Source organism: Nannobrachium achirus (genome assembly GCF_963921795.1).
Source record: "Nannobrachium achirus genome assembly, chromosome: 2".
Taxonomy (NCBI): Eukaryota; Metazoa; Chordata; class Actinopteri; order Myctophiformes; family Myctophidae; genus Nannobrachium; species Nannobrachium achirus.
The window spans coordinates 36,750,922-36,778,878 of NC_137811.1; the positions used below are offsets into that span (position 1 = coordinate 36,750,922).

Here is a 27,957-nt window from a genome sequence, read left to right on the forward strand (position 1 = left end):
TTATACCCCTTGCCATAGTGAGAATGAAAAGAGACCGAGAGCAATGGAGCTCTTAAAGGGCCAGCAGCAGCGCGTCTGGTCGGTGAGATCTACGAGACAGCTAGACACGTCTAGACCTGTGGTTTTCAAAGTGGGGTCCGGGGACCCCCAGGGGTCCCTGAGGGAGTTCCAGCCAGGAGGTCCCAGCTAAATGATAAATAGGAACCAAATGGACCCTTATTATGGGTCTGTAACTCAGAGAGTGTACAAATGAAACCAATTTGGTTCCATTTGTACACTACCTGGGCCAGTAGGGGTCCTTGAGGGACCCCCAGGGGTCCTTGGGAGAGTTCCAGAGGGCCCCCAGCTAAATGATAGTTCGGAACCAAATGGACCTTTATGGGTCTGTAACTCAAGCGAGTGCACAAATGGAATTTATGGGTCTGCTACTCTGTAACTCAGAGTGTACAAATTTGGTTCCATTTGTACACTCTCAAAATTTCCATTTGTACACTCTCAAAAAGTAAAAATTAAGATTGATATAAATAAAAATATAATAAAATATAAATTGGGGTCCCAGAGATAGAAATGCCATTACATGGGGGTCCGTAGCCTAATACATCACACTGGGGGTCCTTAAAATAGTTCATTGAGCATCACTGCTAGCTGTAAAAAAAATATTCTCTTATATATAAGGGTCCTTGGTATATACGTATTTTCAAATGGGTTCCCCGGGCTAATAAGTGTCAATGTGGGGGTCCTTGACATGAAAAAGTTTGAGAACCACTGGTCTAGACCTAAAGGTGTTTCTGAAACACAGCCATCGCAACCACAGTTTTGCAGCTCTGTTATTTTCATCAACACCCACCATAGAATATACTTCAGCACTGAAACTAGCTGATCTACAAGCTAACAACAACCATTGGATGCATTGGACTGAAGAAGAGCTCTCTGGTACAGATTTGAGATTCTCAAGATAAGTAATAGCCTGCAGTTAAACATTGGAATATGTGAATTGAACAATGTAGCCTAGGGTATAGCTAAGTACATTTTAGATGCAATGTAAATAGGATGGGTTAGATGCAGAGGACACATTTCCCTGACAATTTGACAAAATACCACCTTTTAAAAATGGATATAAATTAATCTAGGCCTACGGCATAGTTTAGTGTAGCCTAAATTATTTAATGCAGGACTGATATCAGCCATGCATTTCGAGTTTTATTAAACTCAAACTTAAACATGATGATCTCAAGTATTCATTTAGGCATAACAAAGTCAACACACCACAAACAACCTATAGTCGCCTAAAACATAGCCCCCCGCCCCCAGCAGTCCATGATTTCTGTATTCATTCATTAATTTACAATACCTTCTGATTATCCTTCTGTACGGAGGGAGTCCTCTCCTCTCTTTCATCCAAACATAGAAACATTCTGGAAGATGACATGGAGACAAATTCAGCATAAATTCCTTCCAATGAGAAAATGGAAAGTTTTGAATAATTTCCTGAGGTACAGTCTATCCTCTCTAAATGAACAGGTGGGGAGACTCTCCTTATCTCTCTGTGTGTAAACTATAATAGAAAGAGGTCTGGATTTTTTACCACATGGGAAACTGTTCAATATTACATAAGGGTCTCCGATTTCTCTAATACATAAAACAGCTCCAGAGTAGACACAGGACCTTGCATCATCTGAGCTGGAGTTTTTCAGTGATATATAATGCAGCAAGGTTAAGCAAATACAAAAAAGACCAATAACAATTTAACAGCACCAACAGTCAAAGCCTTGCTGTAGCTACAAATTATCTTTCAGCAATAAATATGGTGAATGTTTTTGCCATTCCACTGCATTACATCCATGTTTAGGCCAAGGCTAGAAAGATGTTTCAGAACCTCAAATAACAAAGAACAAAGGGCTTTTCCAAATGATTCCCAAGATTTTGAGTTGCACTCTGTGTATCGTATTAATAATTAATACAAAATGTAATGTCATTAGTAGTAACGTAGTATTGTTAAATGGATGCGTGTAAGTGGTTTTAAAAGTAAAAAAAGACAAGATTCTTGAAATATCATGAGAATTTATTCAAACGGTGCAAAAAATTAATAACAACCTAACATAAAATCTGATGTTCTTCTATCCAGATTGCACGTTCACACAGCCTGGGCTCTCCTTCCAAAAACATTAATAGATAAAACAATTTAAAACAACAGGTCAGAAAACCAAGACAACTGAAATCATCTCAAAAGTAATGCACAAATTTGGTTAATTGGATTGCCATTTACATGCAACAGTTCCAGTCCCATGCAGCGAAAAGAATCCCATGTTAATGTTGCTGATGATGACTAACCTGTCCCATACAAATGACAGCAAGTGTACAAAATTAAATAAAAATTAAAAAAAACAACATGTCAGTAACTGCTTAAGACAAATTCTGTCACTCTGCTCTGATTTGGAGGAAATTGGCTGGGACATAAAGAGCATGAATTTGAAAAACCACCCATTCCATTTTCACTCACCATTATGGTTTAGCATAGCACAGATTGGTGGCTGTAGAAAAAGGAACTTATAAAAAGAAGGGAAAAAAAAGAAAGAAAACAAAAAATCTAATAAACCCAAAAACAAAAGCCAGTCTGCTAAACAGTTAATCCTAATTTATACTCTGTCACATGGTTGTGTCGCTCATCAACAGTTCTTTTTGCCATGCGACACATCGTGCCATGAAGTATAAATGAGGCTTTAGCCATATAAGAAAGAACATCCTAAGTAATCTCAACTAAACATTCCACAAGGAGACCTCTGAAAAAAAGAAAAGAAAAATATAGGTTTTATTATAAATATATTCTCATTTCATATCTTGCCAGGTCAGCAAAGAGGAAATTTATTTGCCACAGAGAAAGCCTCGAGTTTGAAGGGGCTCACTTGGGAACTGCCATCGACAGCCAAAATGTCACTTCCTGATCCAACACTGATTTTCCAACTGAAATTCAGGCGCTTACAAGTCAATCATCCACTCTTTTAGTGTCTGACAATATACATTCTTATCTTTTTAAAAACACTGTAAAACTTTGGGTTTACAAAAATAACTCAAAAAACTTGTTTTATACAACCTCTCATTGTTTTTTCTTTTTTCTATTAAATACAAAAAAAGTGTTTGCAGTCAGTAAAGTTCCAACATGTTCTGTGAGGCATCCACGTTCTTAATGGACATAAAAATAAAAAACAAAATGGAGCTGTGGTCATAAGCCAATAATCTAATGGAAGGGAAGTGAAAACACATACACAAACATAATTTTAAGACGGGCATTATCCAACAATTAGTGTTTTAGTTTGTGCCTGCCTAATTTGTTTGACATAATTCATTGCCGATTTATTCAGCATTAGTGTGAGTGTACACATCAACACACACAAACACACAGCATACTGTGTGTGTCCTTCCATTTTACATCATTAACTGAAATGCAAAGCAGACAATGTACATTTCTTAAAAAATTGCCAAAAAGTAGTAGATGGTCTCGCTCATATTTGTACTAGATGACTCCAATATGTTCTCTTATTATTGGTATAGGGCATGACAAATTCCTACACTGAATAATAAAAGTACAAGTGTGCCATCCATTGGGCAAGGCAGTGAATTGCATACTCAATTGTGCTTTGAAATGTTCAAGACTGATCAACAGATGTCAGACATGATACAGTCAAAAAGAGCAGGACAGCTACTTTTAGTGTCAGCTTCTTTAAACAAACTCTTTACGAGTTAACATGGCTCATTATTAATAATGTGTGGAAAAAACACATTGCTACTAAAATACACTGAGTACCATTAATATAGACTGAATTTAGAAATAATAACAAGGAAGACTTCAGGTTTCTGACTGCAGTGCAGATCAATGAAAGTATTTAGCCAATATCATCCATTTGATATGCCTCACTGAAAAAACATGACACAACAGCAATAAGTTCAACAATGAACAAAAAAGAGGGGAGCTGTTTCCATTTGCTTTTCTTTGTTTTGTTTTAGTGGGGAGACGGGAACAGAAATGAATCCGCAGCAAATAAAACTAGTAGTGTAAATACTTGGTGCTTATCTTGTATAACATACTGACAAGATTATAATGCCACAAGGACAAAGACTGAAAAAGGCAACGAGGAAACTGAGCTAGACGGTGACACTGGCACCAAAAACGTTGTACACAGTAAAATCTTCAGTGTTAATTTATCCATTTGTAACTTGGGAGCGTGTACAAAATTGACCCTTTTGTACACTGTGTGACTGAGTTAAATTAACACTGAGAATTTTACAATGTAGCTCCACAGCAACAGAGCCCCTCTTTACAGAAGGTTCCCACTCATGCACCTGCCCTCCAGCACAGGAGGTGGCAGTGTATGCCGTTCTGACATGAGCAAAGGACAACAGTCACACCCCTTCAAAAACAGTAACAACATGTCTAATAATGGACATCAGGAAAAGTGCTTGAATTTGTGCAGAAAAGAGGTTAAGCGACTGCTTTGGGTGGCTTGAACACTTGGAAGTTGACAAATCACCCTTGATCAAAAGTTGGTAATTTGGGGTGAGCATCCAATCTAAACAAATATAATTAGGAGGATGTCCCTTTAGTCAGGATAGCATACAGGTATCACTTACACGAGATGTTTTTCTGATCGCAACAGGCCCAATTTAAGAAAATGTATGTTAACACGTTTAACATTCTAACCATTAGAGTAAAGATGTTTTCTTTAGTAACATCACAGTGACAATTACTGCATACTATATAGTCACTGTATACAAAACATGTTAATGCATTGTAAATGCCATTTGTCAGTACACAGATATTGGTGTTTTCTTATCACGGTGAGATATAGAAACACCAATGGAAGACATCTGTCATAACCGGACACCCCCAATTCTTTATTAGCAACTCTGAACAATTATTTGTTGACTGTTATTTTGCTCTCAAAGTTAATATCACATAAAAAAAATATTTGCTTATTCACAGAAAAGGAAACCAGTGAGAATAATTTAGTATATCAGAATAGCGCGGTCTTTGGTAATGACAGGTGTCTCCAACATTTTTTTAAAAATAAGGTCCAAGCAACATATGTGATGAAACTTACTTTGGTGGTGTATAATTGCAATATTATAGTTACATTGGCTACAAAAATGAAACACCTATCCACTATCGTGGATAGCAAAACAGGAAGACCCACGTGAGGGACAGTAAAGCCTGATTTATACTTTGTCGTACGTGTTGTGAGCTTGTAGATCTGCTGTTTTCGGCAAGTGACACATCATGCAACGCTTTGTGAGCTTTTAGATCTGCCATTTTCTGGCAAGCGACACTGTTGTACGACGGAGTATAAATTAAGCATAGCATTTCATCCGCCGTAAAATAAAATAAAATAAAACTCCAAATCAGGTAGTGTGGACATCATTTTTTAGCTCTCTGCTGCATCGTTTCTGCAACACCCACGTCAGTATACTATATTCGCAGTGTTCTTAATCTTCAAAATGTTTGACATCTTGGCCTCATTCAGGAAGAAAAACAAAATGGTTTTGAAAAGCATGCCAGAGAGATGCCATTAACAGTGTAGAGCAGATGTGCTGAATCCTTGGTGGTTTATCTGTTGCATTCCAGGAACAATAGCACCACCGCAACCCGCGGTAACTCAACTCTTTAGCATAAGCACGATAGCCTGGCTTTGCATTTACTTGTATGATGACCAATAAATAACTCAAGAAGGAATAACCCTGCTCTTTCCCGAGGAACATGGAACACCAGCATCGTAGTAACAGTAGTGTAAAATCTGCAGTAACGCTGAAATAACCCAAAAACTGGATGTCTTCAAATGGTCAAACACCCATCAATTTACCAAGCCGTATATTCTCACCACAAATGGAGTGAAGGTACCCAAGCTTTTCTCAGTTTGTGCTTATTCTGTAGTGTATTATGTGTGTGTTTGCGTACTAGTGCATGTGTGCCTGTGTGTGTTAGTGACTTTATTTGTGTGGTGCTGATGCCTGCCATATACATTCTCTCCACCAGGAGGAGACAGTAGCAAGGCGTTCAACAAAGATAATGAGGAGAGCCTGCAGCTCACAGTCACACACGCAAGCGCACACACTCACTCACACGCACATACACACGCGCACACACACACACACACACAATGCCTGTATAAGAGCCACAGCAAAATGTAACAGAAGTGCAGTTAGTTCTATAATCTAATGTGGGACCCTGGCCATCAGCAACCATTCCTTTTACTCTACGGTCATGTCGAACCTGTTTGCAACACACTACTGTTGCCTTTTCTCTCCAACAGGAAGTGACGCAGCGGAGTAGGGAAAGGCTGGTCTTGCCTCTCTCCTGTCCTTTCAGAGGTCGACCCACGTAGCCTTGTCTTATACTGAAAAGGCCACTCTTACGGAAAACTCTAAACCCGATAAAGTCTGTGCTCAGAACCTATGGATAGCTGGTTCTGTCTCCCTCCTCTTCAGCTCTTCTCGGTAGCAGTAGGAGCAGTAGTTGCCCGTCTCCGGGTGTCCGTAGTAGGTGCAGCTGGGCGTCCTGCAGCGGGTGGACTGCAGACCAGCCAGACCGCCGGCACTGCCCAGCGAGTAGTGTCTAACGGGGGGTGGCCCGCTCCGAGAGTCCAAGGTGGAGCGCATGTCCCGGAAGCCATTGCTGTAGCCTCCGCCCGCCGGCTCGGACACAAGGTAGTCCGGCGTGTCGTGTTCAGGAGGAGGTGGGTAGGAGGCCAAGGAGGGGGTGAGGCGGGAGGGGCTGAGGGAGGCAGGGGCTTGTTGCGGGTAGTTGTAGTGGGGCTGGACAGGGCCCTGCGCCGTGGGGCAATGGCGGGGGAGGGTAGCGTAAGAGGGCAGACCTGGGTAGGAGGAAGCGGGAGAGCCGCCAGCTAGCTGCCGCCGCGTCTCCATGTAGCCGTGCATATGGAGGTGCTGAGTAAGGGGTGCCGGGGCAGGGGGCTGGTCTACAAAGGAAGGGCGGGGGATAGGAACAACACCAGAGTACATAGAAGGGCTGAGGGAGGAAGACTTCAGGTGGTTGAAGGAGGCCACTGAGCTCTCCGAAAGCTCCTCTTTGGCTTCATAAGGCCGATAGCCCACGTCGGTGGTGCCCAGGGGGGCCTCCTTTTTGGGTGGCTGGATGCCGTTGGTGACACCTTTCCTCTCCGCGTCCCGGCGCTGCTGTTCCTGCTCAACTCGAAAGCGTTCCTCCGCATCAGCCAGATAACGCTGGATCATCTCTTCCTGGAAGGGCTGGCGGTTGCTGGTGGTGAGAAGGCCAGCAAAGATGAATTTCCTCTCGCCCTGCATAGCAGCACGCAAGATGCCCAGGCTGACCTTGACATCAGCACTGTATTTGTAGGGGTCCCCCTCAATGCTGCTGCCACCATTGCTGCTCATACTGCTGCCTGTCCCGTTGAGCCGCTCGCTGCCTGAGGAGGGTGAGCCTTTCCCAGAGTCTTCAGAAGCGTGGGCTGAGGGGGAGCTGTCCTTGCTGCCTTTCCTTCCCCTCAACGAGCCCTTCTTCTTCTCCCCACCCTCCTGCTTGGCTCCTCCTGCTCCTGCGTTCTTCCCCGTCATCAGCCCACCCACATTTTTCTTCAACTTGCTGCCCAGGCTCTTGCCAAAGCTGCCAAGCTTATTGGCCACAGAGTCTGCCCTCTTCTTGTCTTTGTCTTTATCTTTATCCTTCTCCTTCTTGCTCTTGTCCTTGCCTATTGTACCTGTCCCCGAAGAGCTGTTGCTGGATGAGCTGGATGAGGAGGAGGAGCTGTTCTTGCTCGACGTCCCGCCTCCGTTGACCGTTGTCGCAGTGGTTGTGTCTCCATTGCCATTGGAACTGCTGCTAACCGACTCTTTATCGGACTCTCCTGAGTCTGGGGGCGTGCGGGCATCCTCTCCTGCAGACGCCGTGGGCGACTCAGGCTGGGCCAGAGGAGCTTGCTGGAGGGAGACAGATAAGCTCTCATTAAAAGACAGATGTGTATGGGACAAAGAACCCCCAAACCCAGGACTGGCTAGCACTAATTAACAGGCTAAAGCTAGCCCATTTTTAGGAAAGCTATCATCAATGGGTATAATTATACGAAACTTAAGCAAAGCAATGTGATTGCGAATTGTTAGAACAAAGAGCTACACTAACTGCATTACACTAACACAGGAAATATTGACAATACACACAACAGTATAAATAATAATCCTCATTAGAAGTTAGTTTACCACCCCGAAATCCTGAAAAAAAAGGGTAAAAGTAGTAATAGTAAGGAGTAATCTGCAATGGGGCAAAATGTTGCAGGGTAGCCAACCGAGAAAATAGAACAGAAAATCAGATGACTGGGAGCAGAACCGTTCCTCCTTATTTCTGCCAGTTCCTTTGAGAGGCTATAAAATAAATAATGCTATACTGGGAAACCGTATAACCTAGATGATGACGCATCATTCTCATACAAAAAAACACTGAGTCATAAAATATCCCTGTTTGCCAAGGCATTCCGTAGGGCTAACAAAAGTGGACAAAGCTCCTATCGTAGAGCTATTATTAATTCTTAGAAGCAATTCTATTACAGGAAATTCTCCATGGCTACCTCTCACTTGCAAGCTAACCGTGAAATTGCCATGAACTTGTTATCCTTCCTAACTAGCTGGCATCAGTGTGTGGCACACAAGAGGGCCATTGACACAGTGGCGGTGTGGCGTCATTTTATGACCTTAACAGCTCAGTGTGGTTTGTTTTCACACAGAGTTTATATACCAGGGAGAAGACGACAGACCTGATAAAAAACACATTAGGGCCTGCTTACAATAAAAACACATACTGTAGTTCCATACAACAAAAACACCAGCTCTCACATCTGCTTATCATTCTTTTAGCTTGGATGTCAGACGCATGTTGAGAGGGGAGGGCGGGAATGTTTTTGAAAAGGAAATGATTATACTATACTGATGAGGCAACACTGCAAGTTTCCCTTTTAACAAGTTTGTGCCAAGGCCACAAGAGGCCGCTAGAGTGCCAGACATTTCTCCATAAGGCTTCATAGTAACATCCGGGTACCCAGGCAGAAGTGGTTTGCGTTTTCACTGCATGCAGTGTTATGAACGTGGACCCGGGCCGGAGGAAGAGAGCTAAGAGTTAGCTATCGGCTCTTTTTTGGAGCGGTGAAAGCGCTCCCAATAGACAGGTATGTCCGTGGGTATGTGGGTGGGTGGGTGGCTGGCTGGCTGGGTGGGTGGCTGGGTGGCTGGCTGGCCATGTCCGTAGCCTGGCAATACCTTGAGTGGCCACACACAACACACTAGTTAAAGGAGGGGCGCTGTTTTGTGCAGGCCAGGCACACTCACCACTCACTCACAGGCACAGTTTACACTCACTCACTCACTCACATAGGGTACAGCTGCTCAAATTCACCGCTCCACTTCGAACCGAGGTTTGATTTTTTTTAGAAGCCCGATCTGAGGCTATTTAGCCGCAAAAAAAAAACCTTGTCGCTGCCCTAGGAACACAGTTCAGAGAAAAAGGTCTCTAAAGATGTGAGAATGTATTGGATTAGGCGGCGCGGTGCGGCGGCGTTACCCGATTACGGGCCGGTGGAAAGAGAGCGCGGTAGGCGGCCTGGATCCAAAATTAGACCGGGGCTTCGTTGAGGCCTCCGATTAATTAATTCATTTTATTAAAAAAGCCGGACTAGATCGGGATCGGCACCCCGGAATACGTCGCGCCGCCGACAGTATAGATTGAGTTTTTTTGGGTGGGCTCTAAACTTTATTCTAAACCATTTTCAATGGAATAAATCGTCGGACCATCTAGAATCGGTCGTTGGAAAGCGTAGGACGAGCCAGGACCACCCACATCTCTACAAGCAGCTCAGGGTGAGTAAAATAGCAAAAAAAACATTGTATTGTATTGAAAAAAAGCCGAACTTGTTCGGGATGGGCACAAGAGGGGTTAAAGCCCAATTTATATTTGCTCGTCCAAAACGACTGGTGAGTGTCATGGCTATAGATTTTTTTTTTTTTTTATGGGCTTAATGCCTTTATTGATAAGACAGTAGACTGGCAGGAAATGGGGAGAGATGGGGAGTGACACGCAGGAAAGGTCGTCGGGATCGGGACTCGAACCCGCAAAACACTGTCAGGCATCAGAGCCTATGTGGTATGCACCTCGACCGGTAGGCCCGCATAATAATCAAAATCTACAAAGTAACTTAAGTTTTCAAATAATTGTAATGGAGTAAAAGTATCATATTTGCCTCTGAGATTTAGTGGAGTAGAAGTAAAAGTACTGAAAACTGGAAATACATCTCTCAGGCTTTTGTGTGAAATGTTATCTGTACCTCACAAGGCAGGGGCAGCCAGGTGACCGTCATGTAGCTGTGCAACATCTGGAGCTTGGCCTCCAATGACAAAGCAACGCTGGAAAGAAGACAGAAAGGGAATAATCATGGTGTGAAATAAATGGTGCATTTATATAGCGCCTTTATCCAAGGCACTTTACATAGATTGTGCATTACATTCACCCATTCACACACACATTCATACACCGATGGCAGAGGAAACCATGCAAGGCACCAACCTGCTCACCGTTAGCAACTAGGGGTTCAGAGTCTTGCTCAAGGACTCTTCGGGCGGATTCACACTGCAATCCGTTTGATTAGAACTGATTCTGAAAACGGTTGCTGGTTCACGCTGGCCAGCATTCACATTGGCAGACCTTCTGGCCTCCCTGGAGATCACTAGCACTATACAGCCCGGTCCTATAGGTGGCGGTATGCACATAGTGTCATCAACTATGCGACATTGCTGATGGTGGTCGCCAATAAATTCAGGCACGAAAGCTGGTGTAACAATTCAATGACGCGCGACAGCGCAGTGTGGTTACCAGTGTTGCGGTCTTGGGTCGAGCGACGTTCCCTGATCTACAAGCTCACAATGCCTCGCATCCGCGACGCTTTGTGAGCTTGTAGATCTGCTATTTTCCAGGGGCAGAAACGTGCAGAATGATGAGCCAGTAATAAACGTGCAGAATGATGAGCGAGTATCTGTGTCAGACCTCAGACGTCCAGCGTAGCACACGTTATTATTTTTATTATTTAATATATATAATCAACGTAGCCTACAATTGAAACGCTTTCACAAGCCACAGTGTGGCTTAATATTCACATTAATGGCACGTCAAGCAGGCATAGCAGTGCCAAGGAATCTATAACATCGAAACAAAAGTCAGGGATATAGGTTATTTTCGGTTTGTTTTCATGGTTTAACTTGTAGGCTAGTGCTTTCTCTTTCTGCTTTTCTTTCCCGACGGGCGACAGCAGGAGTATAGCTGCTACGCATCATGCACACGCATGCATGCACGCACGCACCAATCTCTTTCCCCCCCGCTGTAAATCTGATCCTAGAGCAGCATTATCATCTCACAGTTACAGCCATACTTCATGTCGCTGCCTCGCGGCTAATAACGGACCTGAATCTGATCCTAGGTCAGCCTAAACAGCACAGCAGTGACAGCACACAACTACACGCATTGATTGATTGATTGCTTGCTTTACGGTTTGCATAAAAAGCAAAAAGTACACACACGTCTCACACACACAGTATGGGTCCTCTCGGGTTAAACACATGATGATTACAGACCCGTGTTCCGAATGTTTTAACGGAGCGGTGGTTCTGGCCGTTCCGTCTCACTTTCACCCTGCCCTGCGCTCAGTGCGCTGGTGCGAGACAATAAATAACTGTTCGCCAATTGTTACTTCTCTCAATTGGAAGTACATGACACCAGTCCAGCGCACCGCAGTAGTAGGCTAACTGGTGATATAAAAAAATAATTTTAGAAGACAGCCCTACAAGCAAGCAATCTCTCTGTGAGACGAAGTCGCTGATCCCATGGCCATGTCGACAACTGTTACCCAGTGTTTATTTGTGCCGACGCCTGACTCGTCGACATTATATGAGGTCACGTTCAACATCAATACCGGTTTTGAGGACGGTTGCTTCACACTGCTGCTCACCGGTCTCGAGGTCGCACAATGCAGTCTCGAGACTACCTCTTGAGGTGGTTTCGAGGCTATCCGTTTCTAAGGAAAACCGCAAGCTTCACACTGTCAAAACCGGTCTAAACATCTGCCAAGTAGCCTCGAGACCGGTCCCAAGACCGCAGTGTGAATCCGCCCTTCGACACTTACACTGGGGGAGCCCGGGATCCAACTGGGAACCCTCTGTGTTCTAATGGCGGTTTCTCTACCCCCTGAGCCACTGCCGCCCCAAATGAAACATCATCAAGTTCTTCTACCAGAGCCCCAGTGAATGTGTGCATGCACACATACAATATATGTTGATGCTACTATTGAACTACTATTAACATATTGATTAGAATAGAATACATTTATTGACATACTTTTATTGACATACAAAAGCAAGCAAAATATCACCTTATTTTTGCTTTTGATTGTTTTTTTCGTGACATATCCATTTTGATATATCAATCCTAAACTTGTTTCCATGGTAACAATGGAAATACTGTTTATGTAGTATGTAAATAGACTTTTTGGTTACCACCGCGCTCTGACTCGACTGGTGCGGTCCCTTTAGATCAACATGTATTCATTGGAGGATGGATCGCACACAGTGGCAAGAGTTGTTTTTTCTTTCTTTATTATCATCCATGTAATAATAAAGAAAGAAAAAACAACTCTTGCCACTGTGTGCGATCCATCCTCCAATGAATACATGTAGTATGTAAATGAAATAAGTGGTTTATAAAAAGTGAAAAAAAAACACCATACCCCACTTTGTGAGAAGCCTGAATAGAACGGTTGAGGTCAACAACATAGCTAATCACTTTATTGTTTTCCTTGTTTTTAAACTACAAAGGTTTAGTTTCTATGCCCGTTTTCCCAACAAATCTGCCCAACTTGTCCAGCATATGACATAGACCAGGATATATGAATTGAAATCCAAAAGACTCTCTGTGTGTATGTACACATCCTCTGTGACGCAGATGGCTTAACATTAATTCAGTAGCTTTCTCCAAATGGCAACATAAAAGAAATGCAACATGTCTTAGGGAATAATCGCCGGTATCAACATTTAATATGTCAAGCATAATCCAAGCCAGAGAGTGTGTGCACTGTTGGGACTTACACATGGATAAATTAACAATGAGGATTTTGGACCAAATATTAGGAGCACCGGTTCTTTACATGAGATGGACTGCTGAACTCTTTGTATTTGGACAGGCTAGCAGTGAAGCACTCATTAGTTTTGCTTTAGTGAAGCACTTACAGTATCTCAATATATCACTGTAATCCATTCCTTATTAAGTGTTGAATCAATCACTGTAATCCTTATTAAGTGTTGAATCAATATAGAACATGTATCCAGGTTTCAACGCAGGCACTCACACTAAACCACACACAGAGAAGGTTTTACAGATCTTACACTACTAGGTACTGTCTAAAAGACAGTCATTTCTAATAACAGAACCTAGATTTAGAAGACATTTATGTATTAAAAGTGATTAAAGTATATCAATTTATAAATACAAATACACAAACATTGTCATCAACTGAAGTAACCAGCCCACCTATTTTTATATATTTTCTTTTTTTCACTTGCTGCTATTTGGGGTATTCTCTGCTCCATTCATAGAAAGCGTTTACAACTAATCTCATTGTCACTAGCAGTGAGTGTCACTAATCTGGAGTCAGAAGTCAATCCTTAAACACTTTCACTCTGTCCTTAAGCCGGGATATCCGTGTGTGTGTGTGTGTGTGTGTGTGTGTGTGTGTGTGTGTGTGTGTGTGCATTTAAAAGTTAGCATGTGCAAATTCAAAACAAAGAATGCATGGTGCATTTGTTTGTACTGTATGTTTGTATCATTATCTTGTGTGTAATTCATGTTCTGATGAATATGCTGGTAAAAGAAATAATAATAATAATAAAAAGATAGTTCTATCAATACACATTTAACTTTCTAAGAAAACCCTTGGAGGTAAATGCACAGAATGTTTCTTTAGAACAGTGTTTCTCAAACTTGGGGGGTCCCCGAATTATTTTGTGGGGTCCCCAGATGATTAGCTTAATGTAATTTTTTTCCTCACTCAATGGTAAACAAATCAACACACAGTATAAGTGTATACAGTAGGGATGCTGAGATTAATCACAAACGTGCGCGATACGAGTGAATCGGTTCATTCAGTGTGTATCGGTACAATATTGACGTCTGAAATCGTGATGTATGGTATCGTGATGTATCATTCACTGCATGTCTGAATCGGTTTCTCATGTAGTATTTCATTCTATCCTGTGTTTCCGAGGCATATTGAACTGTTTACTGCAGCTGTGACTGCCAGTAATTGTTTACATTTAGTTTTACTCTTGTTATAGGTTCATTGATTCCATTTGTACTCTCTGAGTTATGATGGTCCTTAAAATGTAAAAGTTAGAGAATCACTGGTGTTATTGTATAGCAGATGTGAAGTCCAAATTGCAATAAAATCGAAAAAAAAGGGGTGTATCGCAATGCATCGTATCGGGAACAGGGGTAAATCGTATCGCATCGGGGTCATGTATGAATCGTAATGCATCGTATCGGTAGGATTTCAATGTATCACAAATATATTGTTATCGCTGGCAGTCTATTGAGATGCGTATCGAATCGCCTCAGTGATGGAGATCAGCACCCCTAGTATACAGGGTATCTTCACATTTATGAAGTGACAATTTAAAGTTATACCATGTAACTTTTTTTATAAAACAAATCTTAAAATTGTCCTAACTGTTAAATCGCTAAAGTTTTAGAACACCCACTCCGTTATTTTCAGCTTCTGAAGCCTTCTCTTTATAGGTTTTCTATGAGCCGTGAGGGGGGGAGAATTTCGCGGCAAAATGACGTAATATGCATCATCTGTATACGTTGTGTATACCTTGGCCAATCACATCGCAGATCATACACACATGATACACTACCGGCCAATTACAGTGCATCTTGCGTCTTTTCAGGAAATAGCTTGCTTCAACAGCTTTGTTTACGCTGGTCTAGAAGTCTAGCATGTAACTCCCCAACCGCTGCTCGTAGAGGGACACGGGAGACCTCATTGAAAGCGTCTCGGCGAGGCGAGGCGGACGCGGTGGTCTGACGGCCCGGTCCGCAGCGAAAAACGGCCGAAAAAAGCAGACGCGACCGCGGTTTGCTATACTGCTACAGACCACTAGTTGAGCAACTTACACAGTATAGCTTTAAGGACTTTCAACACCGTTTTAATACCAAACTGGCCAAACTGTCAAATATTAATTAAGCAAGAGGCGAACATTGTGAGTATTGCCGATCTACATGCTCACAACGTCTCGCGTTGCGAGGCGTTGTGAGCATGTAGATCTGCTATTTTCACAATATTTATCTGTGGAACTGAGTCACATTAAATGTAATACCTACAATTCCAAGTGCTTGTCAGGGTGGGTGTCCCCAGTTCAAATATGTTTATTTTGGGGTCACGGCCTAAAGCAGGGCATGACCTTCTTTAGAAAGATCACTTACCTTGCCAGCATCACGTTGTCCGTGTCATCCTTCCCCCATTCCCAGTCCTTCCCAGGGTCCACGGCAAAGTGCACAGGCAACATCTTGTGCTCCGAGTCAGTAAGGGGAATAACCACTGAGAAGAGAACAAACACAAATCTTCTCTGTAAGCATTCTTTCAGGTTGCCCACAAATGTTGGTGGCAATTAACCATGTAGTTTGTAGTGGTAAAAGACAGACATGTGACTTCAAATGACTTAGGATTGCAGTGGGAAATTGTAAGTCACCCCAGTAAGTGGTTGGTCAATTCCCACGTACGTTCAAGTCAAATCTTTATTATACCACAAGGGAAATTTGATTTGCAAAATTAAAGTTTAAAAGTAAGTTAGATAGTTTTGATGTGAAAGATTCCTCTCTTTCACCTTCACCTATGAAATAAAATAAAAACCAAAATGATAACGAGAACGGTCCCTCTGGATGAAGGTTCTGTACATTTATTTGTCCAAAATGTAGGTTCTGGAATTCATGTTTAACAGTGGTTCTGCTGCCGTACTGCAGACCCATATCAGAAAATATTGTGTTAGTAAATCCTTACAATATTTGTGTTTCAAAAACATTTGTTGTTTTCCAAGATTTAAACACAATAGCAGATCTAAAAGCTCAAAACGTGCCACGATTGTTGATTGGCCATTTTCAAATAGCCGATGTATATAGGTTTAAAGTAGGGATACACCGAATGGAGAATTCTTGGCCGAATCCGAATACCGAATATACAGTAGGAAACACTTGGCCGAATACCGAATGGCAGAATTTTTAATTATGTATACAAATTTAAATAAACCATTGTACCATTGCTGTCATGGCTGTGCCTGCGTTGTAGAGCTACATGATTATGGCAAAACCTATAAGGGTCCATATTGAGATCAGTTATATATTAAATTTAGCTGGGGACCTCTCCTGGAACCCTGTCAAGGGGTACAAAACCTAATTCTATTTCAGCAAGGGTAGTTATAAGTCCATAAACATGAGTTTTCACCACAACACATTTGTGATTTTTTTGTGACAATGTCTCACTTTTTAAAATATTTTCAAATAAAGCCGATGATATTTTCAGCCCCCCATGTATCACAATACTGCAACATTTGGACAGCATGTACAGTATAGGCTACATACAAATACTTAGTATTATTATGTGTGTACATTGTGGTTTAAAAACTGGTGCTGTGGTGGCAGATGGCTGAAAGATGCAGATTATAGTGATGAATGACATAGAATATTACCTTGCTCTTTGGAGCTGTCCTTCTGTTCCATGGAGACTAGGGCAGAGAAATGTGCCTGGTCGTATGCCAGGACCAGAGGCGAGCGATGGCACTTTGCAGCGGGCACCTCCAGTGGTAGGTAGATGCCTCCAAACGGGATGGGAGCAAAGGCTATGAAGAGAGTGATGGGTAATGAGGACATTAACTATCTGAAAAGCATAGGCATCACAGCCATTATACAACTACTTTAAATGATCAATTTAAACAAGTGGTTCCCAAACCTTTTAGCTAGTGACCCAAAAGCAAAATTAGACGTTTGCCCAGGACCCAAACAAGTGAAAACAGCAGATCTACAAGCTCACAACGCATCGCAGCGATGCGTTGTGAGCTTGTAGATCTGCTGTTTTCACTACTTATTAAACATTTGTTGAGGAACATTCAGGTCAAAGTAGATTTAATGCAACATATCTGAGGCTTCAGATTCCAGACAAGCAAAAGCCATAGTGAATGCAAGCCCTATTTAAAGGAGCCTCCCTTACTGTGCGTGAGCTTTGATTGGATTATGACTGTGATGTCATGATCAGCAGATCTGTGAATCAAAGAAGGTCTCAGCAAGAACAGTCACCAACGTCATTTAGGCTCCATGGCCATCCGCCATGACACTTTGGGTGGCGGAAGTGCCACCCAAAATAACATTAGCGTCTATGAGCACTTTGTCACTTCCGCCACCCAAAAGTGTCATGGCGGCGTCCCATGGTGTGCCAACTTCCGGGTGTTGTCTGTTCCTGCCTAACCTTCCCTGCTGTGAATGAGGAAAGGATCTGACTGACAGCCGAGGCGGGTGAGACTTACATGTCCTGCATAAACACATAAGCTTCATTTTATGGAATTTCTTTTTCTTTAAATGAATGATGAAAACCTTAGCTTTTTGGGGAATGTTTTTTCAAAATGTTTTGAAGTAAAAAAAAAAAAATGTAGGAAACCCAAAATTAAGGGACCCATACATCATATCACCCGACATCACTGATAAAAACAGTGTCCCCGCTATGGTAACAGCCACATGCTGAAACAATTCCCGACATCATTGACTGAAATAAACAGTGTCGTCGCCACTGTAACAGATGCATGCTGAAACAATGTCCGACATCACTGACTGACATCACAGATTACCATATAAGGGCATAAACGGGTGAAACAGACTGCATGCTGACATCACTGTCGCCACCATGGTAACAGCCCCATGCTGAAACAATGCCCAAATAATGTCTGTCTGACATGATGAAACACAACTGGACGTCAATGTTGACTATTCTGCCCACTGGGCACCGGTCTGAGACTCCTCAGGGACATTCAATCCTTCATATACTGTGCACACACCCCCGGGCACATGACTAGTTATGATCAATAGTAGTAGCTGAGCTTTATTGGAGAAATGTATTGTGAGTAATGACCCCCAGACCACCTGTGAGATTGTCCCATCCCACATTTTCAATTCTAGCTACATACATTACGCCCATGCCCCTAAGGGTTATAAATGACATAACCATTAACGTGGGAACGTTAAAATCTACATCTGCAGCCACTTTTCAGCCTGTTATAAGTATTGCTTAAATTGCTTGTGTTGTAACTTTCAATATTAAATAACTTTATGGATAAACTAAAAAGTGGTAGAAGGTTCATTTTCCTCTTAACTTACAGTAAGCCTGCAAATATCTTGAAAATATGGGAGGCAAATTAACTAAATATTTTATTTTTAACACTAGTGCGGTTAGAGCCTTGCTTTTAGAGTAACCATGTGTTCAATGTTTATCCATGACTGTGTTTGTGAAAGAATGGGTCTTTGTTTGTCATGTTACAACATTATGTCAGATGAATTGGACTTCCAACAACTTGATCCGCTAGTCTCCTGATAAAGCAGCACATGGGGCCTCACAAAAAATATAGACGCCTAGGTAGATGAAGGAGTGAATCAGTACGAATACTGCGGTGTGTGTGTCAAACACTTAACCTGTTTGGTGCCAATCCAGAGTTTCCAGAGTTTGTATAGGTACCCCCTGTGCCAACCCCGAGTTTCCAGAGTTTGGGCCGTTTTTGAAGAAAAAAATATATTTTTTTTTTTCAGAAATGTTTTTTGGACCTCAAAAAATGTATTAGGCATGATCGCGATCGCGAAATTGCATGTTTAACCCCCATAACAGCTCCATCTTTCAAACATGCCAGCCATGTTTGTTTACGTAATGTAAAAACATAATGGCTGATATCTCATGAATGCCTGAACGGATTTCCAAGCGGATTTTTTTGTTTGAAAGCTGTGAACAACGTGCACACACGTGGTGCATGATCTAGGCATGGGAGTGCATGATCCGTGCACTATGACTTACATGGAAGTCTATGGAGACCATGGCATCGTGGACCTTCAAAGAGATTTAATTCTTAACTGATAACTTTATGGTGGCAGCGTTTTTTTGCTAAATGGAATATAGACTTTTTAGTAGAACAAAACCCTTTATTTGTAAATACAGTATAGCCCCAGGTCCGGTGTGTGGGCACTTACCCTCTCCTCCAGAGTCCCTGAGCATGGTGTCGGCCACCACCACTATGGGTCTCCTGAGGACATGGGCCAGAACAAACACATGAAACTCCTCTAGACTCTCGTAGACGGGCTCCTCAGAGGACTCCACCCTGCACACACAACAATACAACAGAACACATAATGAGGCATAGACATAAGTCGTTCTCCGATGTGGTCAAGGCTGCAAACTTTGACATGGTTGATTATAATGAGTTAAATCCAACATTTATCTTAAAGAAGAGACCACATGCATAACCCCTTAACCTTGAATGAAGATGGAAGGAATGAATTTTTCACAATCACTTATTTTCAAAAGACATAGCAATTTCTGGGGCTTTTGTGGCCTGGTGAAAACCCTCAGACATGCAGGGAACAGCATAGGAAGATGCCAGCATTTTTCTTTTTTTTTAAGAGGATCTGCTAAAAACAAAGAACCACATTTAGACAAACCTCAATGTGAGGGTTGGGGTTTGCGCGGGGTTAACATTGGCTAAAATAAACTCTTAATACATTCCTCTCGTTGGCCTTACACTAGGCACACAACAACATAAAGCTCAAGTGCCTCTTTTCTGTCACAGCAAGCAGCATACGGACTGAAGTAGGGGCCGCCCAGTCAGACCCTATTACTATGACTATCTCGTTGTGTTTGTTCATGAATAAAAACATGAGCGGGGACTCGCTGTGCGGGACCAACAGTCCCTGCGTTGTCTGAGCCAGGCCTTACCCGTTGGTGGTGTTGGTGCTGTAGTGTATCCTGGGCTCACTGGAGGCCAGTTTCAACAGGTCATTCCATTCTTTCTGCCACTCCTCCTCTGTGTACAGCAGGCCAGACTGAAACGCGGGCGGACACGCACACGCGCGCACACACACACACACACACACACACACACACACACACACACACACACACACACACACACACACACACACACACACACACACACACACACACACACACACACACACACACACACACACACACACACACACACACACACACACACACACACACACACACACACACACACACACACACGCTTTAATACCAGATATGGGCTTAATATTGATGACATCAGGGATCTCCATACATGGGCATGAAAGGGACAAGGACCGTATTCGTTTGCAAGTGTGACTCGCGTCACGACAACCACACTGGTTATCATGAGACTGACAATATGTCCATATATGGGCTTTCCCAGATATGGGCTTAATATTGATGACATCAGGGATCTCAATACATGGGCATAAAAGGGACAAGTACAAAATTAATTCAGCAAGTGAGGTGGCCGTGACGCGAATCACACTTGCATATGAATTCTGTCTTGGCCATATACTGTATGGAGCGTGACATGAGGCGTGTCTGACTGACGCACATGAACTGCAGGTTTTCATAGTAAATGCGACCTACAGTCGCAATACTTTTTACTTGGCATGCTAGCCCAAACAAACCCAAACTTTAGCACAACTAACCCTAACCCCAGAATCCATATCATAATCCTCCTAACCATAACCTCTTACCCTAACCCCCCAATAATGCCCAACCTGAAACTTTAGAAACACTAAAATCATAATAACACTTTTCCTCGTTGAGACCAGAAAGATGTCCACGTGTGGCCAATATATTCTCTGGTTTTACCATCCTTATGGGTCCTTACGAATACAGTGAAACTAAAGAACCTTTAGTGCCTTCTTTCTGAAAATATCTTCTCATTCAGTTTTTTGTCTGCTTCTTTTATTAGATTTAGCCATTAACAGTAATGCTTTTTTTATTTTTTATTATGCCATGTCTGTCTAGTCTTTGTTCCATGTTGTGTTTCCATGGACCCCAGGAAGACTAGCTATTGCATGGGCGGAAGCTAACAGGGATCCAATAAAACAATAAACACACACCCAATGTGGGTGGCATTTAGAAATGAAGAGATAAAGGTAAAAAAAGATATTGAGTAATGGGAATCATAGAAGCTAAACATGGAGACTTCTAAATTGTGCATCATTCACACAACAAGTTTCATCAGTACTTTCCATCATATTTTTCCCTCTTTACTGTGAATGTATCCCCTTTCTCTGTAACATTCTGGTTACCATTCAGACGGTTAACAAACAACGTCTCCTGAGAGAACTGCCTGACATAACCACAGTTTTCTAACGTTGACCACTGAAAAACTCCTTGGAGCATTTGTGGGTTCTGGGCCTTCTGGCCAAAAGCACCTCAACGGCGGTTGTGACTGTGAGCAGAATAAGAGAGCATTTCTACTGCAACTCACTTTCTCCCGGTACACACTAACAGGTTTTCCAAGCTGGCCACACAGGGTCAAAATGACAACCTCAGTCTCAACGAGCATGCTGCAACTGCCTCCATGGCATCATTCTAGAGTTATAAAATAGTTATTTATTCAGCTACAGCGCCTTACGGCGCCTAGGCCGTGCGAATATGGGAAGGAAATCTATGTCACGTGAGTGTGTTGGAGGCGCAAACAATGGTGCTTCTTGTGTGGATTTGGCTGCTTTTTTTGTGGCTTGGGGAGCTTGAAAAAACAATATTTGGATGTCCCATCGTCATTTTTCATGTTGTAGGTCACAGCAATACGATACTTAGGCCATAGTTTTGCTCTAGGACATAGATAAAAAAAATATATATCAATGTATACGATCAGTCTCACAAACTCAATGCTGATACCCCTGTTGTTTGCACCTACAAGACAATGGCAGGCTTGGCGATGCCCCCATATACCTCCTCTATGTGTGTCTCAAAGGATATGTAGAGAAATGGACCCCCTTGTACCTCTTTGTTTTGCTGTGTCTGCTGCCATCTCCATCTGCGCTTCAGTGCTTCCCTCTCCTGGCCATGGTCCATCAGCGCGTACAGAGACTTCCGCAGCATGAGGTCCCGGTCATGGAAACCCCACATACCTGCATCAGACATAAAAGCAGCCCGTTAGCATATCATGCTAACGCTCAAGGTAGGGCTAATGACTAATGAGGCGAGCCCATGGACCCTGGTCAAAGCCAGGTTTTCATTTTGGTTTCATTTTACACTCTCAAGAGTTAAAGATCTATAAGGGTCCATTTGATTACCAACTCTATCATTTAGCTGGGGACCACCTGCAACCCCCTCAAGGACCACTAGTGGTCCCCGGACCACTGGTTGAAGACCACTGCTTTAGTGCACAGGTTTTGAAAGTGGGATCCAGGGATTTGATTGCCTTTGGCAATTTGTCAAGTGTTGTGGGAACCCTTTAACAATAATATCCAAAAGACGCAAAGAGCGAATACTTGGGACATGACGGTGGTTTGTGGCCTTTACCCCAAGGGTCAAGAGAATTTGAGGTATATAAACATGCATTCCAAATCTGCGACTCAGAAGCTTCACAACAACGCTGGGAAAAATGCCTGCGTATCTGTCAGTCATTTTCTGGGTTATCACTCTCCAGTGGGTTGCACAGGTTAATTCAGATTGTGCTGTAACATGACCTGCAATTATGGGTAGTACTTAGGCTATAATTAATGTTAATGGCATCTGAGCTTCCACTGTACTGAGTTGTTGTTGAAGGCTGTCTGATACTCACCAAGCGAGGCAGCATGCAACAGGCAGTTTCCATCTCCACTTGTTGCCAAAGGTAACAGATTCTGACAGTTAGGTCCCACTCCCAGCCGCGTCCACCAGTTCAGTCGACCTGCCGGCAAACAGAACTGTATCAACTTTCTGTTTCAAAATATAGAAACTGGAATGCTGTTCAAGAAAGACTGCATGTCCATTTTTCAAAGGTGGGACTTTACACAAATGAAGGTTATCTTGAAGAGTTTAAACTCTTCAAATGTAATGTGAATGTGTCTTGATTCCCATGGCAGCACTATACAGGGTCGAGTACTGCACTGGAATTGGCTAATTTGTTGTCTTACAACAGCTGATTGAGTAGATTGATTTTGATTCAGGTTTAAGCTATTTCAAATGGGGAATCCTGCTCAGCTAAAATACTATTTGAATGGTGTCTATTCATGTTTAAATAACACAGAGCGGCTTTGATCACAAAGTGATCACACCTAGTTAGTTACCAAACTATCAATAGCTAAAGATTACACAGGGATCTTATTAGACTTAATTAATGTCTGGTCTTTTTGAACGATGCAAACCGCTCCAATATGTGGTTTTGCGTGTATGACCATGAGCATGTGTTTTCCCAAGGGTTTTCCCATGGTATCATATACTGATGACCGTAGGTTTTCCAAGGGTTTTTCCATGGTATCATGTCATCAGTATTTGACCCCCCTGTGAACAAGGAGGTTCAAGAGATGACCATGACGTTTCCTTATTTAAGGATAGAAAATGGTAAACCAGCAAGGCACAATGCAGCTAGGGATGGGACGATATGAAAATGTCATATCACGATTATTGTGACCAATTGTGATCACTATATCCCCAACATCCATTATCCTGACCTGGGGCGGAACATTTGCCAAAAAATAGCCGATCTACAAGCTCACAATGCAACGCGTTGTGAGCTTGTAGATTAGCTTGTTGATCGGCTATTTTTTGGCAGATTTGGTAGAGAGTGAAAAAACTACTGACTGTATCAAGTACGTATATTATAAGTACATTTTACCAGTAGAGGGTTTAAATGTTACCGGATGCAGCTCAGCAAATAAAAGGTGAATTGATCCCAGTGCATGACAGAGGACGATATCACAATAAATTAAAACGATACGATTATCGTGAGTTTTTTTATCATGATAAACGATAATATTGCTTATCGTCCCATCCCCTAACTGCAGCACCCAACACTCACCGGCATGCTCCAAGGCCACCATCATAGACTGCTCGATAAGGTCCCTCTCGATGAAACCCCTGAAGTCGTCGCGGTACACAGTGAGATCTGGGAGTTGAAAAGTGCAGAGTGGTGTGTCCAGGAGGAGCTCGCTGCTGCTGCTGCCGCCCGTACTGGACACATGAGACCGGGCCAGTGACACAATGGTCGAACTGGCGTGAGAGATGCCCCTTGACAGGCGCTTCTCCGTAGCTGTCCAAAAAGACAAAGTTGACAAGAAAAGAGAAGATTGTATGCTTAATTTCATTGAACACACCGGAGAGTCATAGTGAACGCAAAGACATTATATTCTTTGAGGATTCCGAGATCCACATAAGTTTCTACTTTATTATAAAAATTCAAAGTGTTGCCTACATTTTTACCTTTCAACAAAGACAGGCTACACTTTGAATTTAAATGTTGCTCCAACTGTGCAGTCAATCCATTCTATGGTGATTTTCAGTGGTGAGTTTATGTATCCCAGGCAGCACCCCGCCTAACCTGCTAGTCAAACCAAACTATTGAAGCTGGAGAAACGTAAATAAATAAAATAATATCACTTGCCAGCGGCCTCACCTTGCACCACCTCGTCTTGGCGGTGGAGGAGGGGCCGCCCCACCCTGGCCATCTCCTTCTCGGGAGGAGGCGTGTACGTCTTCTCCTCGGCGAACGAGTACGACAGGTTCCCAGCATGCACCTGTCGCAGCTGCTCGAAGTCACTGAGGGCAGCAGTGAAATCCCAGTTTTTACCTGCAGAGAGAGACAGACAGAAGAGAGAAAGAGAGAGGGAGAGAGAGAGAGAGAGAGATAGAGAGGGAGGGAGGGAGGGAGGGAGGGAGAGAGGGAGAGGATGAGCGCTGCATCCATCTCCGCTAGCAGGTCCAACCATACAGACAGACCTAGATTCTACGTTGTCATGCCGGCCTGACACTTGTTAATGAGTTTAAATATTTACCACAAGTCAACACAACCATAGGCACTCTTATCTTATGTAAAGGCCACGGCACATTCCGTTGCTTGAATAAATATCAGAATTTGGAACACGTCTCGGCTGGCTGCTCATTGATGTAGCCGTTACGCTGTGGTGCAATAATTTTTTTTCAACCCATATTATTATCTGCAGCTTGTGCTGCTGCTAGGCAACAGTCCATTCAGTCTACAGTTTACAGTTTAGGCATTTAGCGGACACTTTTAATCCAAAGCGACTTACAATAAGCAGGTAATACACATCATTATAATAAGCAAGATCAGTGTCAGTACATTAACAACAATATAACAATATAACAAATGCATAGGAATATCAATCTAGAAAAACAATAACATAGGTAGACGCACCTAATCAGTAAAAAACTTCTAAAACATAAAAAATGCTATCTAGCTTCATGTATGGTCATTAAGGGAAGGGGGAGTGTTACAGTAGTGCTATGGGTTTAGGTGGAGTCTGAAGAGGTGAGTCTTCAGTCCACGAGAGTGAGTCCGTAGTTATAAGTGCGACAGGGAGTTTATTCTACAGTTTGGGGGCCAGGAGGGCAAATTGTCTAGGACGATTTTTGTCCTGGGATCATTTTTATACCTTCCAGTTCCTTCCTTCCGTCACTAAGTGTGTGTGAGAGCCCAATGAACCAGCCGCTTTGACTCATAGGGAGGTCAAATTACAGTCCCCTCCCTATAAGCTGTAGTTCACAAAAATCTAAATTCACTCCATGTCGTTCTGTTACTAGGTGGGTTAGCCAGGGAAGAACATTTTTATAATGGAAGGGAATGGGAAAAAAGTCCCACCCCATGTCGTTTTCATAGCCTCATTATTGCTATTTAAAGTACCAAAAGAAAAAAAGTTACATTGCAAAACAGGGTTTTCCCGCCCGAAAATACATGTTTTAATTAGTTTAATCCTCCGAAACAGGCAGAGGACAGAGAAGAGAGACAGCGCAGTGCATCTTGGGTGACTCGCAATGACCAGGAAGTTGTGGAACTATAATCTCGCCCTCAACATAAAATTTATTTTAATTGTAATTCTGCCCATTTAAAATATAGTACCCAATCGAATCTCTTAGTTACATCAATATCGTTCATGTGAACTAGTTTGTTGAAGCATATTCATTATACTCCACGAAATCGCTATGACCGCATCGTGGCCGTACCGCGCATCACCGCACAATGTAGTGTCTAGCAGGAGACGTCTATGCAAGACTAGTAATCCACATAGCGATTTATTTTATCATTTCAACAAATATTCACTGTGTATTCACTCCATTTTGTTCCAAAATGTTTATCATGACAAAGCAAAAAATTAAATAAAAATATAAATAAATATCAATTTAAAACTACACTCTCGCCATTAATATTAATGGAAGAATGTGGACTTTGTCCCACTGCATAACTCTGGCCCCGGTAGCAAAAGAGAATGATTTTTCTGGTTGGCCAGTCAGGGACCAATCAGAAGGCTGACAAAGGGTCAATTGTGTGTCGTTTCTTTTTTTTTGTAGTGGTCAAATTACAGCTAGTCCATATGAAATCAAGAGCTCAGAGGCTGGTTGCTATAACCTCGCAAGACTCGCTGAGGGAGATCTAATAAGATTTTACCAGATGCCTAGAGAGGTGGCTGAGATGGGCTGGACCAACAAATTCTATGTTGCTTGATCTAGAGCTTAAAGTACCGTCGATGGCTGAAACACGGACTGAGGACCGAGCCCCTCATGGCAGGTTATACACACCCTGAGGCAGACATATGTCAGTGACACGGTGCCTGTACATATTTCCATATACGGACGCTGGTCCTTGTACGGGCCGTGATGTCAGCCGGGGCAACGCATGCTGTCTATGACGACAGTCTCGAGTGACACACGATGGGATTATCTCCATATATGGAGTTCCAGGCATTATGCCCCGAAACATTCTTTACAGCCCTATGTCCTGAAGCCTTAGTGTATAACGCTGCCATCGTGAATAAAGGAAGAGGATTCACTGCATAGCACCATTAGTTTTTCCGACTTAAAACCTGACATGGTCAAAATACAGTTACATATCGAGATCCAATTATCTTGGGATCTTGAAAGAAAGAGTCGAGTAGGGCTGACACGATTATGACATTTTACAGAACGATTAATTGTCAATTCAATTATTATTATTCTCAAATTATTCTCTAATTGTGTTTTTGTCGTTGACAATTACATTTCTGTTTGGCTTATAGGCTTTAAGTTAGAAATTACTGCAATATTTCTATTTGACAACTTTATACTTAAAAAAATAACATAGTGGAAATAGCCGATCTACTGCTATTTCTACTATTTTTGAAAATGTTTGAAAACATATGAACATTTTTCAACACGTAAACGATTGACGATTATGACAAAAATAATTGCAATTATGTAAAATAATTGCGAATAGACGATTATGTAATAATTGTGACCGGCCTAGAGTTGAGTTATTTTCCTCATGATCACAGGCAGCTGGCTGTTCATTCATTCCCCAACAACCATCATCATACATCAGGGTTCCCCAATAGGCGGCCCGCGGGCCGCTGTCAGGCCCCAACCAACCCCAGTAATAATGGTGGTATAAGAGCAGCAACAACACTAGTATATTGTCGTTGTCAGGTGGAAACCTTGTATCCCCAAATGTGTACGTTCTTTCGCAAAGTAAAGCCCTGCTTCATCATTCAAGGCCGTCTCACAAAAGTAGTGAAAACAGCAGATCTACAAGCACGCAACACCTCACACCGCGAGGCGTTGTGTGCTTGTAGATCGGCTGTTTTCACTAGTTTAAATCATTTTTAAAATGATAAATGCAAAAAACGGTTTTGGACATACA

At 42.5% G+C, this 27,957-nt stretch overlaps 1 protein-coding gene across 1 annotated transcript in view; it reads right to left on the reverse strand.

The window, feature by feature from the left end:
- Positions 1-2,137: 2,137 nt before the first annotated feature.
- otud7b (OTU deubiquitinase 7B) overlaps positions 2,138-27,957 on the reverse strand; it is a 46,037-nt gene continuing 20,217 nt past the window's right edge. Inside the window, exons 3-12 of the mRNA XM_080754856.1 lie at positions 24,724-24,897; positions 24,130-24,360; positions 22,912-23,019; positions 22,128-22,255; positions 20,070-20,176; positions 19,328-19,455; positions 16,795-16,944; positions 15,536-15,650; positions 10,335-10,413; positions 2,138-7,947 (exon numbers count right to left, since the gene is read on the reverse strand). Coding sequence (XP_080610982.1) covers positions 6,436-7,947; positions 10,335-10,413; positions 15,536-15,650; positions 16,795-16,944; positions 19,328-19,455; positions 20,070-20,176; positions 22,128-22,255; positions 22,912-23,019; positions 24,130-24,360; positions 24,724-24,897 — 2,732 coding nt within the window. The 3' untranslated portion in view covers positions 2,138-6,435. The remainder of the gene's footprint in view (positions 7,948-10,334; positions 10,414-15,535; positions 15,651-16,794; positions 16,945-19,327; positions 19,456-20,069; positions 20,177-22,127; positions 22,256-22,911; positions 23,020-24,129; positions 24,361-24,723; positions 24,898-27,957) is intronic.